This window comes from Apus apus, chromosome 18 (assembly GCF_020740795.1).
Source record: "Apus apus isolate bApuApu2 chromosome 18, bApuApu2.pri.cur, whole genome shotgun sequence".
Taxonomy (NCBI): Eukaryota; Metazoa; Chordata; class Aves; order Apodiformes; family Apodidae; genus Apus; species Apus apus.
In genome coordinates this window covers 2643192-2659889 of record NC_067299.1, presented here as the reverse complement: position 1 = coordinate 2659889, position 16698 = coordinate 2643192, and the positions used below count along the sequence as shown (strand labels likewise).

Sequence of the window (16698 nt, the reverse complement as noted above, 5' to 3'; positions counted from 1 at the left end):
TGGATCCAGGACGAGTGCCTAGTTGGTGCTGGGGTGCCTAGAGCAGGACTGGGAAAGACGGGAAGTGCCCAGGGCTGGGACTGGGGGGTGCAGGACCCAGGCTGGGACGAGGAGCAGGAGCAGGACAGTGCCCTGGACCAAGAATGGGGCCAGGAGGACACCGATGAATGGGACAAGGACAGGAGCCAGGAGCTCTGGTCATGCCCAGAAGCAGTACCGGGGGATACTCAAGAGCAGGACCAAGGGATGTCCAGGAGCGGGACCAGGAGCAGGACTGAGGGATTGCCCAGAGCAGAACCAGGAACGAGACTAGGACCAGGGAATACCCAGGAGCAGGCTGGTTTGCTCTGCACCGGACGGCGGGTGCGCAGGGCTGGAACCAGAACCGGAGGGGGGATGCCCAGGGCTGGGATAACCGAGACCGAGAGTAAGGGCTGTTCAGGACCGGGACCGGGAGCAGGCTGTGCCGGGTGCGGACGCAGGTGCTGGTGCGGGAGCGCGGGGGTGCGGAGCGGGGCGGTGCCGGTGCCGGGCGGTCGCGGCGGCGCTGCCGGTGGCGGGGCGGGGGCGGTGCGGCCCCTCCTCCGCCGGGGCCGGGCCTGCGCCGCTTCCTGCGGAGCCGCCGGGCGCTGGGAGCAGCCGGCAGCCCCCGGCGAGCCGCGGCCCCGGGCCCCCGCCGCCCCCGCCCCGCCGCCCGGCCCCCCCTCCCGCCGCCCCCGGCGGGCCCGGGGGCGCCGCCGCCGCCGCCCCACGCTGGCGCAGAGGCCCGGGCCCGGGCCCGCCTCGCCGCTGAGGATGTCCCGGAAGGCGCCGCGGGCGGAGGTGTGCGCCGACTGCAGCGCCCCAGGTAAGGGCCGCCCCACCGGCACCGGGCCCCCGGTACGGCCCCGCTACCACCCATCCCCCCGCCAACCTCCCGCACCCCCCGCTGCGGGGCCCTTCGCACCTCGTGCTGCCCCCGCGGAGCCCTCCCGGAGCATGGCCGAGAGGCTCCCCGGTACGGCCCCAGGAGTCTTCCCGTGAGCTCCTTCTGCACCTCGCGGTGACCCCCCGGTACATCGCAGCACCCCCGTGAGCCCCCTCCTCGCTCCTTGGTTCCCCCCGGTACACCTCCAGCAGCACCGTGAGCCCCCTGTGCACCCCGTGGCGCTCGCGGGTACGTCCCCTGCACCCTCATGAGTCCCCTTCACACCCCATGGTGCCCCCCCAGCGTACCCCCATGGGCTCCCTCTCCACCCTGCGGTGCACTCCCAGGGAGACCTTTTGCATCTCTTTCTACACATCGCACAGTGAGCCCCCTTTGCACCCCCTGGGTGCCCCCAGGACCCACCCACCTGGTGAGCCCCCTCTGCACCTTGTGTTCCACGCCCAGGGACCCGTGCTGAGCACCCTGCTCTGCCCCCCAGGCACCTTCTCATGCGCCCCCAGTGCAACACCCAGGTGAGGGCCCTGAGTCCCCTAGGTGCCCTTCCTTTTCCCCCCAGGAATCTCCCAGCACAGCCCAAATGTGACCCCGATAACACCCCGTGCCCTCCCCAGTGCCCCCCTGTGCACCCCTGCTGCACCCAACACCCCCGTGCACCACCCACAGCCTTTGCACCCCTCGACACGGGGCTGCCTGTCCAGGCCGGGGATGTGCTGGTTGGTGCCAGCAGCACTGAGGCCCCTGCAAATGGAGGGATCGGGACGGGGGGCGGGGGGGGCAAACCCTCCTGTGCCCCCCAGCACCCCACAGCCAGCACCCACGCCAGCCAGATCCGGGCTTGGCAGCGCGGGCGGGCTGAGCCGGGCCGGTGGCAGCCGCGCTGCAAGCTGCAGCCTGAGCCTGGGCAAGACGATTCGCATCCCCGGCGGTGCTGGTGCCTGCAGCCCCTGGGCCAGGCACGAGCCTGTGGGCACTGGGGTGGGGCTGGACCCCCCCAAACCACGCCCATGGTGAGGCTGGACCCCCAGATCTTGCCCGTGGCCAGTGTGGGTGGCCCCGCGGTGATGAATGAATGAGGCCGAGAGTCGAGGCTCGCTCCGAGCCGGCCCCGGAAAGCTGCCCGCGGGCCAAGGCTGTGCCGAAATTATTCCGGCCACGTGCCAATGGCCGGATCCTGCCAGGAGAGTTGGCGGCACGCGTGGGTGCAGGGCTGCGCTGCCTCTGGGCGCATCCCCCGTGCCGGTGGGCAAGTGGGGGGACGCGGGTGCCCGGGGCGGTGCCGAGGCTCCCTGCTGGAGTGGGGGGAAATGGAAACCAGTTTTTTCCAATCTCTTATCGCCCGGCAGCCATGTGAGGAAATGAGTTATAAAGTCCAGAGGCTGCTTCCTACTGCCGGGAGCACCCGCCACTACTGCCGGGGTTGCACTGCCCATCCCTGTGTGGTGGGGTGACCCTGGGGTGCCCTGGGCCCTCTGCCCGGGCTTCCTTGGCTGAATCCTGCTCTGCTGGCCCTGTGCACAGATGCCTGCCAGCCCCAGCCTTCCCCGGTCTGTTGTGGGGCTGAGTACTGGGGGTCCTGGTGTCAGCCAATGTCCTGGTGCAGGAATGGAGGTACTGAGAGCTCCTTTGGGCTCTGGGATTCTCCCGGGGGTCAGGGTGTCCCCATGCCAGCACACTGAGTTGCTGCAATGCCCACCCATATCCCACAGGATGCTGACTGCCCCAGCAGTGGGAGGCGGTATGCCTTGGGGGTACCCCGGATCTGCCTGGTTGTGGGGCACAGGCAGCCCTGCTGGCCGGCTCCCCCCGTGCAGAGCGTCCTGTTCCCGTGGGCAGCAGGCACCAAGGCACAGATGCCACCACGCCGGCTGCCAAGGCACTGCCATCTGTGTGTGCTGGGCTGCCAGGCTGGGGGGGCTGCTGCTTTCCCCCCTCCAGCCACCCCTCCTCAGCCCAGGGCACTGCAGCACTGCAGGGCTGGGTGTCCCCCAAAATGGTGGCATCCCCAGGGTTCTGGGGAGGGGTCCAAGACCCTAGGGGGAGGAAGGAAGCAGGGAAGGCCCAGCTGTTCGCCTGCCTCTGTGGGGTTGTGGGGCCACTTGGGGCCTTTGCAGCCACCCACTGCTGCCACTCCGCTTGGCCCTGTATCTCCCGGGCTTGAGGTTCCCCATTTCTGTGGGATCGTGCAGTGATGTGTTTGTATAGGTCCTACAGAGACAAGGGGTGGTGGAGCTGGACAGAGGCTGGCAGGGCTCCCCTGCATGTCTGGCAGAGGGTCCACCAAGAGACAGTTAGGGGGGCGTCACCCTCTGCCTGGCCGTGTGTAATGGGGGGGGGGGCTATCACCCAGCTGGGTGTTCCCAAATCCTGCCCTAGGTGCTGCCAGGGGCAGCCGTGGCAGCTGGGGCTGATCCTCAGCCTTGGCCATCCCCAGGACACATTTCTGGGGTGCAGGCGTGGGGAGCTGCCGGCCAGTCGGGAGCGGGGCCCCGCGGGTGCCGGGGCTGGTGCCAGCACGGGGCCGGCGCGGCTGCTCAAACGGCCCTTTGTTCCCAGCGGGGACACAAAGGGCTCCAGTCCGGCTGGGCAGGGGCCGGCAGCCGGGGCCGGGGGATATGGCAGCATTGGGGGGGCCACAGCACCTGCCTCAAGAGCCAGGGTTCCCTGTGGGGCTCCCTGCGGATGGTGCCGAGGCTGCAGAGATAGAGACCACTGTGTGTGGGACCCCACAGACTGGGGGTGCTCTCTCATTGCAGGGGGGGCACACTGCCCACCTTCAGGACCCCCCCCAACTGCCCATCTTAGGGTTCAGGGGGTACACAGCCTTGCCAGGTGCTGTGGTGAGTCAAGGTGCCCCTGTTTGGAGTGCAGCCATGGGGCTGTCATCATCCCTGCCACCAGCCACCCTCCTGACGGGGGTGGCCAAATTCTGCCCCCACCTTTTGGCTGGTGCCTGGTTGCTAGGGGAAACCTGTGGGTTTCCCCTGGCGATGGGCTGAGCCCCTCGCTGTCACCGGGGAAACGGTCGCTGTGGCAACGCATCCCCCACCCTCTGGCAGCAGCGGGTGGATGGGGAGGGGACCACAGCTGCGGGGACACACGGTGACACCCCCAATCCTCGTGCCACCCTGCAGACCCCGGCTGGGCCTCCATCAACCGCGGGGTGCTGATCTGCGACGAGTGCTGCAGCGTGCACCGCAGCCTGGGCCGCCACATCTCCATCGTCAAGCACCTGCGCCACAGCCCCTGGCCCGCCACCCTGCTCCAGGTGGGTGCTGGCCCCGTGGGGACATGGACACACACACACACACACACACACACACACACAGGGACACCCACTGGGCCCTGCCTCTCCCCCACAGATGGTGCACACCTTGGCGAGCAACGGGGCCAACTCCATCTGGGAGCACTCGCTGCTGGATCCTGCCCAGGTGCAGAGCGGGCGCCGGAAGGCAAATCCCCAGGACAAAGTGCAGTAAGTGCCCCCCATGTTGTGGGGTGGGGGTCTGCGCTGGTCGGGTGACACCCCCTCACCTCACCTCACAACCTGCTGCCCACTCCAGCCCCACCAAGTCAGAGTTCATCCGCGCCAAGTACCAGATGCTGGCCTTCGTCCACAAGCTGCCCTGCCGGGATGACGATGGTGTCACTGCCAAGGACCTCAGCAAGGTGGGGCACGGGCTGGGTGCATGGGGACCCCTCTCCCCTTGGCACTGGGAACAGTTTCCCCCCCCTTAACCACCTCTCTCCTCCACAGCAATTGCACTCGAGCGTGCGGACGGGCAACCTGGAGACCTGCCTGCGCCTGCTCTCACTGGGCGCCCAGGCCAACTTCTTCCACCCGGTGAGCACTGGTGGGACTTGGGGTCCCTGGGGATGGTGCTGGTCTTGGTGGGGGTGGTCCCAGAGCCCCCTGTCCCACAGGCAGGCTGCGGGGCTGAGGCTGCCCATGCCTGCAGGAGAAGGGCACCACACCACTGCACGTGGCTGCCAAAGCCGGGCAGATCCTGCAGGCAGAGCTGCTGGTGGTTTATGGCGCTGACCCTGGGGCACCTGACGTGAATGGCCGGACCCCCATTGACTATGCCAGGTGAGGATGGGGGAGGGAGGGTCACCCCTGCCTGCAACCCCTCCTCTAGGGTGGGCATCACCCCTGCCCATCCTCTCACAGGCAGGCAGCCCAGCACGAGCTGGCGGAGCGGCTGGTGGAGTGCCAGTATGAGCTGACTGACCGGCTGGCCTTCTACCTCTGCGGCAGGAAACCGGGTGAGTCTGGGGCTCCTGGGGACAGGGGGGGCTCAGCCCCAGGTTGGGGGGTGCAGGGCCCTGCTTACCACCCCTCTCTTTGCACAGACCACAAGAACGGGCACTACATCATCCCACAAATGGCCGACAGGTGGGTGCTGGGTACCTGCGGCCCCGCTGCCTTGCCCCACGTCCCCCCCGGCATCCCCACTGGGCCGAGGGGGGAACTCCGGTCACCTCCCTGTGAACTGGCTCTGGAGCATCCCTGGGGAGGGTGGGTGTGGGAGGGTGTCCGCGTGCCCGCGCGTTTAACATCCACCTTTATCCTGTTCTTCCCTCCGCTGCCTTCTCCGGAGCGCAGGGTGCGCCCAAAGTGCATGGCACAGAGGTATTGTCTGCTCGGCTCCGGGGGCTCCCCCGTGCTGCCGCTCGAGACCCCCCTCAGTCCTGGCTGCTCTGCCCAGCCCGGCACCCGGGGTCATCCAGGGAGGGGGGTCCCACTCATCGCCCCCATGCCACCTCATCTTCCCGTGCCTGCCAGCCCTGCTCCATGAAGCCCCCTGGTGCCCAGGGAGGGGTCTCTGTCCTGGTGGGGTGCAAGTGGGGGCTGTTTCAGTGGGGATGGGCCAGGAGTAACCCCTTTGTGTTTCCCATCTCCTTGTGTTTCCCAGCCTGGACCTCTCTGAGCTGGCCAAGGCTGCCAAGAAGAAGCTGCAGGCGGTGAGTAGGGGCCAGGGCAGGGCTGGGGGGGTCCCCGTAGGCTCCCCCTGTCCTGCATGATGCCATCCCCCATCCCCCTGCAGCTCAGCAACCGCCTCTTTGAGGAGCTGGCCATGGACGTCTACGACGAGGTGGATCGCCGGGAGAACGACGCGGGTGAGTGGGGGGGCGCAGGGTGCAGATTTCCCCAGGCTGGGCTTGGGGTGGGGAGCGTGGGGTGCAGCCCCCCCCGCCCCAGCTGGGGCTGGCGTCACGGCGTGGGGAGGAGCAGCCAGCGGGGCCGAGCCCGGCGCTCCCCCCATCCAGATCCTTCTGCCGGGACCTCAGGCCCCTCCTTCCTTGTTCCTCTGACTGGGAAGGTTTGTGAGGGGCCGCTGAGGGGTGCCGGGGCTAGAGTCCTGCTAGAGGTGGGTGCTGGGAGCCCCCAGCTGGGGACAGGGGCTCAGACTGAAGGATTGCTTCTGGGTTGGGGGGTGGTGTTGGGGGGGACACTCCATTTCTGTGGTGGGGCGTGCACAGATGGGCACACCAGGCCCTCTCTCTGCTTGCTTGAGGGGCACAGGGCTGGCACCTGAAAGGGTGAGAAGTTTGGGGTCCCTGCTGGGGACTGCAGGGGGGGATCCCAGCCTCACAGGGTGGCTGGGGGGGTGATTCCCGTCAGCCCATCTGGGCTCGGCTCCCAGCCTCGGCAAGCTGGCCCCGTGCCCACGCCTGCGTCCTGCTGGCTCCACCGCCGGCCCCAGGCCCTGCTTGCTCCAGGGGGGGTTTGGCCCCCGCAGCCCCCCAAGGGTCTGACACTGGGTGCCTGCCCCCAGTCTGGCTGACCACACAGAACCACAGCACGCTGGTGACGGAGCGCAGCGCTGTCCCCTTCCTCCCTGTCAACCCCGAGTACTCAGCCACTCGCAACCAGGTGAGCCTTCCCCCAAACCCCTTGACCCTCCCTTGCACCCAGACCCCTGCTCACCTCTTTTCCCAACCCTCCCCAGGGCCGGCAGAAGCTGGCCAGGTTCAATGCCAGGGAGTTTGCCACCTTGCTCATTGACATCCTTGGGGAAGCCAAGCGCCGGCAGCAAGGGAAGAGTCTGCTGAGCCCTACAGGTGAGAACTGGGGGGCAGAGGGAGAGGGGACTAGCATCCCCCCTACCCTGTGCTCAGCACCCCCCTGCCCTCCCCCAGACGCCCTTGACTACTCGCTGCGGAGTCAGAGTGACCTGGACGACCAGCACGACTACGACAGCGTTGCCTCTGACGAGGACACGGACCAGGAGCTGCTGCGCAACGCCTCCCGCAACAACCGTGCCAGGGTGAGCCCCAGGACCCCCGCCCCAGACCCACCTCCCCCTGGCTCCAGGATCCCAGCACTGAGCCCCTCTCCCCGCAGAGCATGGACTCCTCTGACCTCTCGGATGGCCCCATCACACTGCAGGAGTACCTGGAGGTGAAGAAGGCTCTGGCTGCCTCCGAGGCCAAGGTGCAGCAGCTGATGAAGGTGAACAACAGCCTGAGCGACGAGCTGCGCCGGCTGCAGCGCGAGGTGGGTGCGGGGCTGGCAGAACCCCCCCCTTGGTGTGTACCCCCCACCCCGCTGATGCCTCTCATCCCACTCCCCACCGCTGCAGATCCACAAGCTGCAGGCAGAGAACACTCAGATCCGGCAGCAGACGGGCCCTGCCCACCCCACCCCGACCCCCAGCGAGCGGCAGGAGCACGGGCACCCCCCTGGCACGGCCACCCCCCACCGCCGGGACCGCCAGGCTTTCTCCATGTACGAGCCGGGCTCGGCACTGAAACCCTTCGGGCAGCCAGTGGAGGAGCTGGTGACACGGCTGCAGCCCTTTGGTGCTGGCGTGAGTGTGCTGGGGTGGGCGGGCGGGTGGTTTTTGGTGTGCAGTGGCCCCCTGCAGCCCCCCAGGGTGCTGGGTGCTGTCCCCACGGGGCCGTAACCTTTCGTGTGTCACCAGGAGGTGGAGGACGAGGCTCTGTACTCCATGCACATCCCGGCCAACGTGTACCGGGTAAGGGGGCCGCGGTGGGGGCAGCTCCTGCATGGGTCACAGTGGCTGTCACCCTCCTGGGATGTGGCCTCTGCGCTGTCCTGGGACATCCTGTCACCCCAGCATCCTGCCCCCTGCGAGTCAGGCTGGGGACCTTCCTGGGTGATGGCGGCCACAGGACATACCTGCATGCAGGGTGGCGGTGTCCCCTGTCCCCTGTGCTCGTCCACCCCTGCACGTCACTGGGGTCGGCTCTGGACCCATCTGCACCCCCCGTCAGCGCCGGCTTCCCTCTCTCTGCCCCCTCCAGATGCGGAAAGGTCCATCTGCCTCCTCGGTGCCCTTTCCCCCATCCTCCCCACTGCTCTCCTGCCCGCCTGAAAGTGCCCGGCACATGGTAACGTACCTGGGGGTTGTGGGGGGGCAGCTTCCAGGGTGGGGGGACCCCAGCTCTGCACGTGGACAGGGCTAGGCAAGGTTTGACACTGCTCTTCTCCTCTCCAGAGCAAGCTGGACCGACACGGCAGCGGCACCGACAGCGACTATGACAACACGCAGGCGGGTGAGGTCCTGATCAGGTGAGTGCCAGGGCTGGGGACTGTGCTGGGGACGTGGGCACACAGGGCTGGCACTGACCCCAGGGGGTCGGTTGGTCCCTGTAGCATGGAGGGGAAGCGGTTTGTGGAGCTGAGCAAGGATGAGGACTTTCCCCATGAGCTGGACCCACTGGATGGGGAGCTGGACCCTGGGCTGCCCAGCACCGAGGATGTCATCCTGAAAACTGAGCAGGTCACCAAGAACATCCAGGAGCTGCTGCGGGCAGCACAGGAGTCTAAGCACGACAGGTAGGGCTGTGACATGGCCATGGGGTCCCTCTGCACCCCATGGTCCCAGGGGCTGTGTTCATACAGGGTCATCCCTGTGGTTGGGAGCCATCATCCCCCCCCAGCACTCACCGCCTCTGCTCTCCCCCAGCTTTGTGCCCTGCTCAGAGAAGATCCACTCGGCTGTGACAGAGATGGCATCACTCTTCCCCAAGGTAGGAGGGGGGGGGCAGGTCGCTGGCATGGGGTGGTCTCCACCCTGGCACTGTGTCTCCACCCTGGCACTGTGTCCCCACCCTGGCACTGCCCCTTACTCTGCCCCACCACAGAAGCCAGCGCTGGAGACTGTGCGGAGCTCCCTGCGGCTGCTGAACGCCAGCGCCTACCGGCTGCAGAGCGAGTGCCGCAAGACTGTGCCCCCTGAGCCGGGTGCTGCTGTGGACTACCAGCTCCTGACCCAGCAGGTCATCCAGTGTGCCTACGACATCGCCAAGGCCGCCAAGCAGCTGGTCACCATCACCACCCGTGAGAAGAAGCAGTGAGCACGAGTCCATGTCCCCCTGCACTCCCCTGGCCCCCCACGCTCTCTGTGTCTCCCTCCCCTCCGGCAGCAGCTGGCACCTGGGGTGAGCGTGGCTGCAAGTGGCCTTAGCCCGTGGGGGGTTGGGATGTGGGGTGAGCCCTCCCCTAGCCCCCCGCACCGCCAAGGAAGCTGGTGCTCAGCCTGTGGGGTAGGTGCCCATGTTCCCCTGTACAGACCCCTGCCCGACCCCCCCTCAGCCCACCCCGCGGCACCCCCTAACTTATCCTGTATATAGCCTGTGTAGCTGGCAGTGGTGGCAGTGTACCCCCTGCCCCCCCAAAGCCCCTCACTGGGTGGCCGGTACCCCCGGGGCCACCAGCAGCGTTAACACTGGACCTGGGCGCCCGCGGAACCCCCCCCCCCTCCCCGGGCGTCCTGCCCCTCACTGGGGCCACGCTCCCTACTGTAAGATGTGTCCTTGTACATTTGTATCAATAAAGGTGTGAGCATCGCAGGGTCCCCTGTCCCCAGCTTCTGTGGCCGTGGGGGAGGTCCTGCCCCCCCCTGGAGAGGTGGCTGCAAGGGATTCACACCCCTCCCCTGCCCCCCCCCGGCGCCAGCAAGGGCTGGGCCGTGTCACTCCCATTTCACCCAGTCCCCTTGTCCCTGGCCCTCGGCTGGTCACGCCAGCCCCAGCACAGCCCTGCTGTCCCCAGCATGGCCCCAGCACTCGCCCAGCCCCGGGGCTGGGCTTCCCCCAGCACGGCCCCCCCCCCCCCACCCCGTTGCTCTGCCAAGCTGCTGAGCACCGCGGCTGCCGGCCAGGGCTCCTGCTGTCCCCATGGTGTCCCTTGAAGGTTTGGTGGCCGCAGCTGCGGTGCTCACCAGCCTGGGCCTCCTGCTCTGGAGCCTTTGGGCAGGGAGGCTGGAGGTGCCTGGAGACTTGGGCGAGGAGGAGGAGGGGATCCCTTTCATTGCCGAGGATGGCTCAGGGTGCTGCCGGCTGCTGTGTAAGCCCTCGGCACTGGCCCAGCACCTGGTGCGGAACTTGGGGTGGTTGGCGACCCTGCGTGGGGGCCACTGGCTGTGGCTGCGCTGGCCCCGGCTCCAGATGCTGTGGCAGCTCCTGCAGCTGCCCGAGCCAGAACCAGCGGTGGCCCGGGAGCTCCTGCAGATGCCTGACACTGGGCTGGTGGCCTTGGACTGGCTGGTGGGGCCACAGGGGACCAGGAGCAGGAGCGGCAGCAGCGGAAGGGGCCCCAGCTCAGTGCTGCTGCTCATCCCCAACGCTGCTGGGAAGGTGACGGGGGGGTTGCTGCAGCTGGGGCTGCGGGCGCTGGAGCGGGGATTCATCCCTGTCATCTTCAACCGCCGGGGTCACAACGGCTGCCCTCTCACCACCCCCCGGCTCCAGCCCTTCGGGGACCCCGGGGACCTGCGGGAAGCCGTGACCTACCTGCGGTGCCGATACCCCAGCGCGGCGCTGCTGGCTGCCAGCGAGGGCTCGGGCTCGGGGCTGCTCCTGGCCTACCTGGGGGAGAGCGGCTCCTCCAGCCACCTGGCCGCCGCCGCCTGCATCTCCCCCATCTTCCGCGGCCGGGACTGGTTTGAGTCTAGGATGCCCTGGCTCTACGAGTGGCCACTGCTCCTGCACCTCAAGAAGGGACTCAGCAGGTCAGTCGAGGGGTCTCTTGGGCTTGTGGAGGAGGGGGTGTTTGAAGGGGAGGGGGTGCCCTGGGAGCTACAGCAGTTTGCAGGAGTGGGGGGTGCATGCAATGGGTGCTGCTGCCGGCACTGGGAGCTGCAGCGTGGGGGCAAGGTGCTGAGGGCAGCAAAACATGCTGGTTAATGAACACCAGCCTGGAGCAGGCTGTTGTGGGGCCAGCTTGGCCCCCACGTGCTCCCCAGCCCACCTGGAGTTGTGGCAATATCTTGTAAGATGTGTCACCTCCCTGCAGCAGCACTGGCTGGGTCGGCTAAGTCCTCACATGGTCTTGGACCCAGGGCAGGGCTGAGAGTGGGTTGTTTCCCCCCAGCCCCAGCACTGCTGCTTGTCCCCCAGTACCTGCCCCTGCATGTCTGCCCTGTGGGATTGAGAAAGGGGGGAGGGGGTCAGGAGCATCAACCCCAGGCCAGGCTGGGGGCTGTGGCAGATGGACCCTCTGCTGGGTCCTCATTGCCCAACATGCCTGTGCTGGGGAGGGCCAAGTGCTGGGACAGGAGACAAACCACTGTGCCAAGGCCTTGAGCAAGGGACAGCTCCCCGGGCTGAGACCTTGGGGGGGGCCGGGAGAGGGGGGGGGTGTGGGTGGGAACATACAAAGGGGCCCTGCTGGTGGGTGAATGAGGGCCAAAAAAACCCAAACCAAAACAAAAAAAGGCCATAGTTAAACCCCAAAACACTGAGGCAAGGAGATGCCAGGTTGATCCTCAGCAAAGCCCAGGTGGGCGCAGCCAGGCCTGCAGGGATTCCCTATGTAGATCCTATAGACACCCCCATTCCCCCAGTCCTCACCCACCAGGATCCTGTAGAGACCCCATAGGTACTCCTGGACCTGCAGGACCTTACAGAGACTCTGTAAGTACCCTGAGACTCATAGGGATCCTATAGAGACCCCCACACACACCTCTCCAGGATACCACAAGGACATCACAGGCACCCCTAAACTTGCAGAGATCCTATAGCAACCCTAAACCCAATAAGGACCCTATAGAGACCCTAACAGCATCCTCTGCTGGAATCACCAGGCTCCTATAGGCACACCTGAACCTGCAGGGATCCTAGAGACTGTTTATGGCACTGCTGAGGGTGTGTGTTGCTGTTGGCCAGGTGGTGGTGGTGGGGGGTGGGCAGTAGGGGGTGTCTGTGTGTATGTTCTCCCCCCCCCCCTTTTCCCAATACCCCTTGCAAGTGCTGCTGTCACGGCAACGGAGCTAAGTGCTGGCTGCCTCTTGTTGCCATGGTACCCGGCTGGCTGCGGGGACACCCCCCCAGCATCCCTGGAAAGGGGCTGGGACAGCACCGCCAAACCAACTCGGGGTGGGGGGGAAGAAGGGGTGGGGGTGGGGGATGTTAAGGCCACTGTACAGAGGGCCATCCCCAGCGAGCAGCCACTGAGGGCAGGTCATGGCCCCCAGGACATGTGTCCACCTTGTCCCCGCAGGTACACGAGGTCCCTGGCCAAGGCACTGGACATGGAGGCGCTGCTGGGCAGCCGGTCGCTGCGGGAGCTGGAGGAAGCCCTCTTCTGCCAGACCCGGAGCCACCCCACCAGCTGGGATTCCTACTGGGAGCGCAACGAGCCCCTGCGCGAGGCGGACGAGGCGGCGGTGCCGGTTCTGTGCCTCTGCAGCGCCGATGACCCCGTCCGCGGCCCCCCGGCCCCCAGCCTGCCCCTCGAGCTCTTCCGCACTAGCCCCTACTTCTTCCTGCTGCTGACCCCCCGTGGGGGACACTGCGGGTTCCCCCAGTGGGGAACGGGGAGCTGCTGGGGCCACGAGGCCGTGCTGGAATACTTCAGGGCCACGGGTGAGTTCCTGGGGGCAGAGGAGAGGAGGAAGGGGCTGCTGCGGCCCCGCAGGTGGGGGGGGCCCATTGTTGAGCCCCCCATCTTCACCTGGCAGAGGTCCTACACCCGGTAGCCCCCCAAGCACAAGGGGGGGTGCTTAGAAAGGCAGGCAGACACTCCGTGTACTAAAATTACTTTATTACAGTTGATTTTTTTTTTTTAACATTTCCTTTGCTATGATACAAAGGATACTTACAAACAAAATATTACATATGACCTTATTTTTTTTCTCTTCTTTTCTGACAACTTGGTAACAGCTTTAAATGCACAATCTATACAATTAATACAGGTTATATATGAGCTATAATGTATGTTGACCAGAAGAATACCAGAATACTGACAATATACTGTACATTAAGCCTTACCAGTTAGTGCTCGTGGCATTTTCTACAAGAAGGAAAACGCACACCTGTAGATTCACTCATACCAGCTGGTGCTACCAGACATGGAAGCAGGAAGGAGTTTCATTCCTCTAGTTAAATCCTTTGCGGCCCATCACCGTGGTGCTGGGCCTGGAAACCTCAGACCAGTGTTCATAGTAAAACAGCAGATATGTGTGTGTTTCGTTTTCTAGCTAACGCGCTGCAGCACAAATCTGGGCTCTGCTGAACCCCGAGGGTGCCCCAGAGCAGTCAGCCACGGCGCTGGGGCCGGGTGCTGGGTGAGCTCTTGTTGGTGAGCTGGACCTCCTTAGGGAGGGGGAGAGGAGGAAGAGGAGGAGGAGAGGAAAAGCAGCAACAGCTTTGCTGTCAGCAGTGGGCAGCTCTCGGGTGCACGCACATGGGCCGGCAGGCTCCGAGGGGGGGAGAGCAAGGCCCCCCCAGGACGTCACCCCCTGGCCCAGCACGTGGAGATGGTGCCCAGCAAAACCTCTTCAGGGTTGGGCAGCTGCCCTGGGGGGGGGACCTGCTCACCAGGAAAAGGTTTGCTTTTGTTTCACAGCCAAAGCTCAAATTGTGTGGCTACAGGTGTGCACTTCCCCTCCTCCTGCCGTGGTCGATACTGGACTGATAAGGTTATATTTTTGTGGGGTTTTTTTGTTTTGTTTTGTGTTTTTTTTTGTTTGTTTTTTTTTAAAGCAACCAGCAAGAGAAGCGTCTTTAGTTGACTGGCAAAAGACCTGGCATTTGCACAGAAGCTGCAAATGGGAAAGAGCCATCCCCTCCTCCCACCCCAGAAAATCCCAAACTGATGGCAGAAGAAAGAAAAAAACAAAACAACAAACAATGGGTGGAGGAGAGGAAGGGGCGGGGGGAACAGGTTGGAAAATACCAGGTTTGAGTTAACATTTCCTTGACTTCACACAACGCTTGTGCAAAAAGAAACAAAACAAAAGCCCCAAACAAATAAAAACCAAACCCAGAAACATGCTGGAAATAATGAAAACAAATGGAAAGTAATATATAAAATTAAAAATATAAATAGGATGTCTGGCTGACTGGTAGAAGAATAGGTCATTTAGGTTACAAAAAGGAATATACATTCAAGAGGCTCTGAACCCAGTGGGGTAACTGATGTTAAAACTTGTGTTAATAGTTAGGCTAGAATTCTCAAGTTTGTCTTTAAAATCTTCACAATACAAGCAAGCTATTTTTAAAAAATATACACTATACACACCTCACACAGCTTCTCCTATCCTTATTACACACGTTACACTACCCTCCCATCCACTGAACCAAGGGGGTTCCCCACAGCTAAGGTTCCCAGGGTGGGGCCCCCTGACCCCTGGGGGGGCAGCGATGGCTGCAGAGCCCCAGGCAGGTCCCTTGGCCCTCCACGTCTTAACACAACCTTCTCAAGCATTTACAAGTCACCAAAGGGCTGTCGCCTTTTATGTTATACACACTTCACTTTGTAACGTTTAATTATTTACATCAGGGCCGCCCCCCATCTTGTAGCTGTTTCTAGGCAGGTAAAAAATGTTCCTGTTCCAAGCAAGCAGGGGAAGAGCTGCAGGGGGGGCAGGAGGGAAGAAAAGCTGAAGAAAGGAAGGGGGTGGTTTGCTTGCCAGAAGCCAAACCCGTACGTGCACCTATGCTTCTCCTCCTCCAATCCACAAATCCTTACAAGCTCCTGTCCTCTACAACCTCTGGGACAACCAGACCTGGAGAGCTCGGCTTCACTGGTGCCACGACTCTGCTCACAGCTTCCTGGGATGCTCAGCAAAGCTATTCTCAACAAGCCAAGAAGCACAGGTCGTCCCTTCATTCCTAGGAAGCATGGTGGGAGCCCATCCCTCACTCAGCAGCAGGTCTCACACTGCAAGCTAGGGACACCAAGACCCCTGCAAGCCCCTGCTTCACATTCACAATAAACTCGCCCTCGGCAGCTGTCCCCAGCTGCCATCAGGCTCTGCCAGGGTCATGCAATAGCAGCAGCAACGTCCTTCAGCTCGTTACCAACCCTGTGCTGATTGCTGGACTCTGCTGAGCTCAGAGTTGCCATAGAAATGTGTGATCCTGGCACTAAAAGCAGGCAACGATCTTAAATGTAAGTAATTTCTTTTTTCCTCCAGTAGGTTTAGATGCTCTCCGGTTTAAGACAAAAACAGTCAGAAGGGGAAAAGAGATCCTTTCCAGAGAGGTTGAAAAATAAGAGTCACAAGCTGGTAGTGAACTGCAGCAAAGAACCCAACCTCGGCTCCCCTCGTGTTCAGCCCCAGAGGAAGTTGAAGGCACCGCTCGGTCCCTGGCGCTGCTCGAGGGTAGGACATCACCCACAGCCAACAGGGAAAACCCAGCCCAGGGCTGGGAAACAAAAGCCACGGGCAATGAGCAGCCATCAGCCCCCCACAGCGGCTGTGCCCTCCCCCCCCCCACCGAGCTCACAATATTTAAGCACAATTCCTTACAGCATCACTGTGACAAGTCCCGGGGATTAGATGCATGCTGAACTACGACTGGCAATTACAGTAGCTTTTTGCTAGCTGGCACATACTGTATCTATAAATTTTAGTACAAAAACTTAAAAAATACAGAAACTAGGTCAATTTGTTAACTACATATTTACAGATACTTACAATTCTTTTCACTCACAATAATTAAACTAATTGTCAGTGAAAATTCAAACTGTGCATGTTCTGAGGTACCCGTACTCAAGGGCAGGGAGCGGGGCAGGGGACCAGAGGGGTGAGGCAGGGGGGGAAGATCCCCCCCGGGTTTGTTCACATCTGTGGGGGCAATGCTCCCCCCTCCTGGTTCCTAGACTCAGTGTGTGCACTCAAGAGAAAGCAAGGAGAAAGGGAACCGATGTTGGGGTTGTCTTTTTTTCCTAGGACATGGCTTGAGGATGTTTTTGAGGATGCTAGATGGGTGCAAAGCCAACGGTCACGTACCAAACTGCCTTCCTCCCCCCCAAGAGGATCCTCCAGGTGAAGTGCAAGTATTGAGACCCACAGCTCGGTGGTTAAGGTGCTTGCTTGCCGGCAAATCCAATTTACTAAGTCCCTCTCTAGCTGACAAAGGCCCTTCCTTCCCCAGCAAAGCCTGGGCCAAGGGGCAGGGTAGGGATGCAGCAGCGTCACAGCCCCAGCTGGCTGAACCACATTGTGCAACAGGAACTGGGGTTATCTGCTCTCATCGTTCCCTGGTGGGATGATGTTTACTATGACCACTGGATCCATCAGCTTACTCTTTTTCTTTTCTTTTGCTGTAAACAGCTACCCACAACCCTCCCAAGGGCCTCACACCTATTTCTCAACCGACTCCGGCTCAATTGACTCATAAAAGTGCAAACTGAAACAAACACAGCAGAGGGACATAGACTGGTGTCCCTGTCTGGGCATCCACCACTCCTCCATCCTTGGCACGGGGCTCTGGGCTCACTGCTGGCCAGCACTGGGGTGGAGAAGTCCCACAGGCAGAAGCACAGCTCAAGACAACACTATTAAGGATGT

At 63.0% G+C, this 16698-nt stretch overlaps 2 protein-coding genes across 7 annotated transcripts; both read left to right on the top strand.

The window, feature by feature from the left end:
- The first annotated feature begins 612 nt into the window (after positions 1 to 612).
- Positions 613 to 9748, top strand: GIT1 (GIT ArfGAP 1). 6 transcript variants are annotated; one of them, XM_051635659.1, is made up of 22 exons: positions 761 to 847; positions 4060 to 4193; positions 4288 to 4400; positions 4489 to 4594; positions 4683 to 4769; positions 4885 to 5015; positions 5097 to 5191; positions 5279 to 5321; positions 5532 to 5558; positions 5842 to 5890; positions 5974 to 6046; positions 6706 to 6803; positions 6880 to 6991; positions 7049 to 7197; positions 7275 to 7427; positions 7513 to 7740; positions 7855 to 7908; positions 8198 to 8284; positions 8392 to 8465; positions 8550 to 8732; positions 8863 to 8926; positions 9041 to 9748. In XM_051635659.1, exons 1-22 carry the CDS (start codon positions 796 to 798, stop codon positions 9251 to 9253), a joined length of 2325 nt encoding a protein of 774 aa, XP_051491619.1. In that variant the 5' UTR covers positions 761 to 795; the 3' UTR covers positions 9254 to 9748. The 6 variants fall into 6 exon arrangements, with proteins under 6 accessions (XP_051491625.1, XP_051491619.1, XP_051491621.1 ...); XM_051635660.1 differs by having other exon boundaries at positions 762 to 847; positions 7070 to 7197; XM_051635661.1 differs by lacking the exon at positions 5532 to 5558.
- A 280-nt stretch (positions 9749 to 10028) lies between these two features.
- Positions 10029 to 13167, top strand: ABHD15 (abhydrolase domain containing 15). Its single transcript, XM_051635560.1, has 2 exons — positions 10029 to 10908; positions 12399 to 13167. The coding sequence occupies exons 1-2, from the start codon at positions 10076 to 10078 to the stop codon at positions 12874 to 12876; spliced, it is 1311 nt and encodes a 436-aa protein (XP_051491520.1). The 5' UTR covers positions 10029 to 10075; the 3' UTR covers positions 12877 to 13167.
- The last annotated feature ends 3531 nt before the right edge of the window (positions 13168 to 16698 follow it).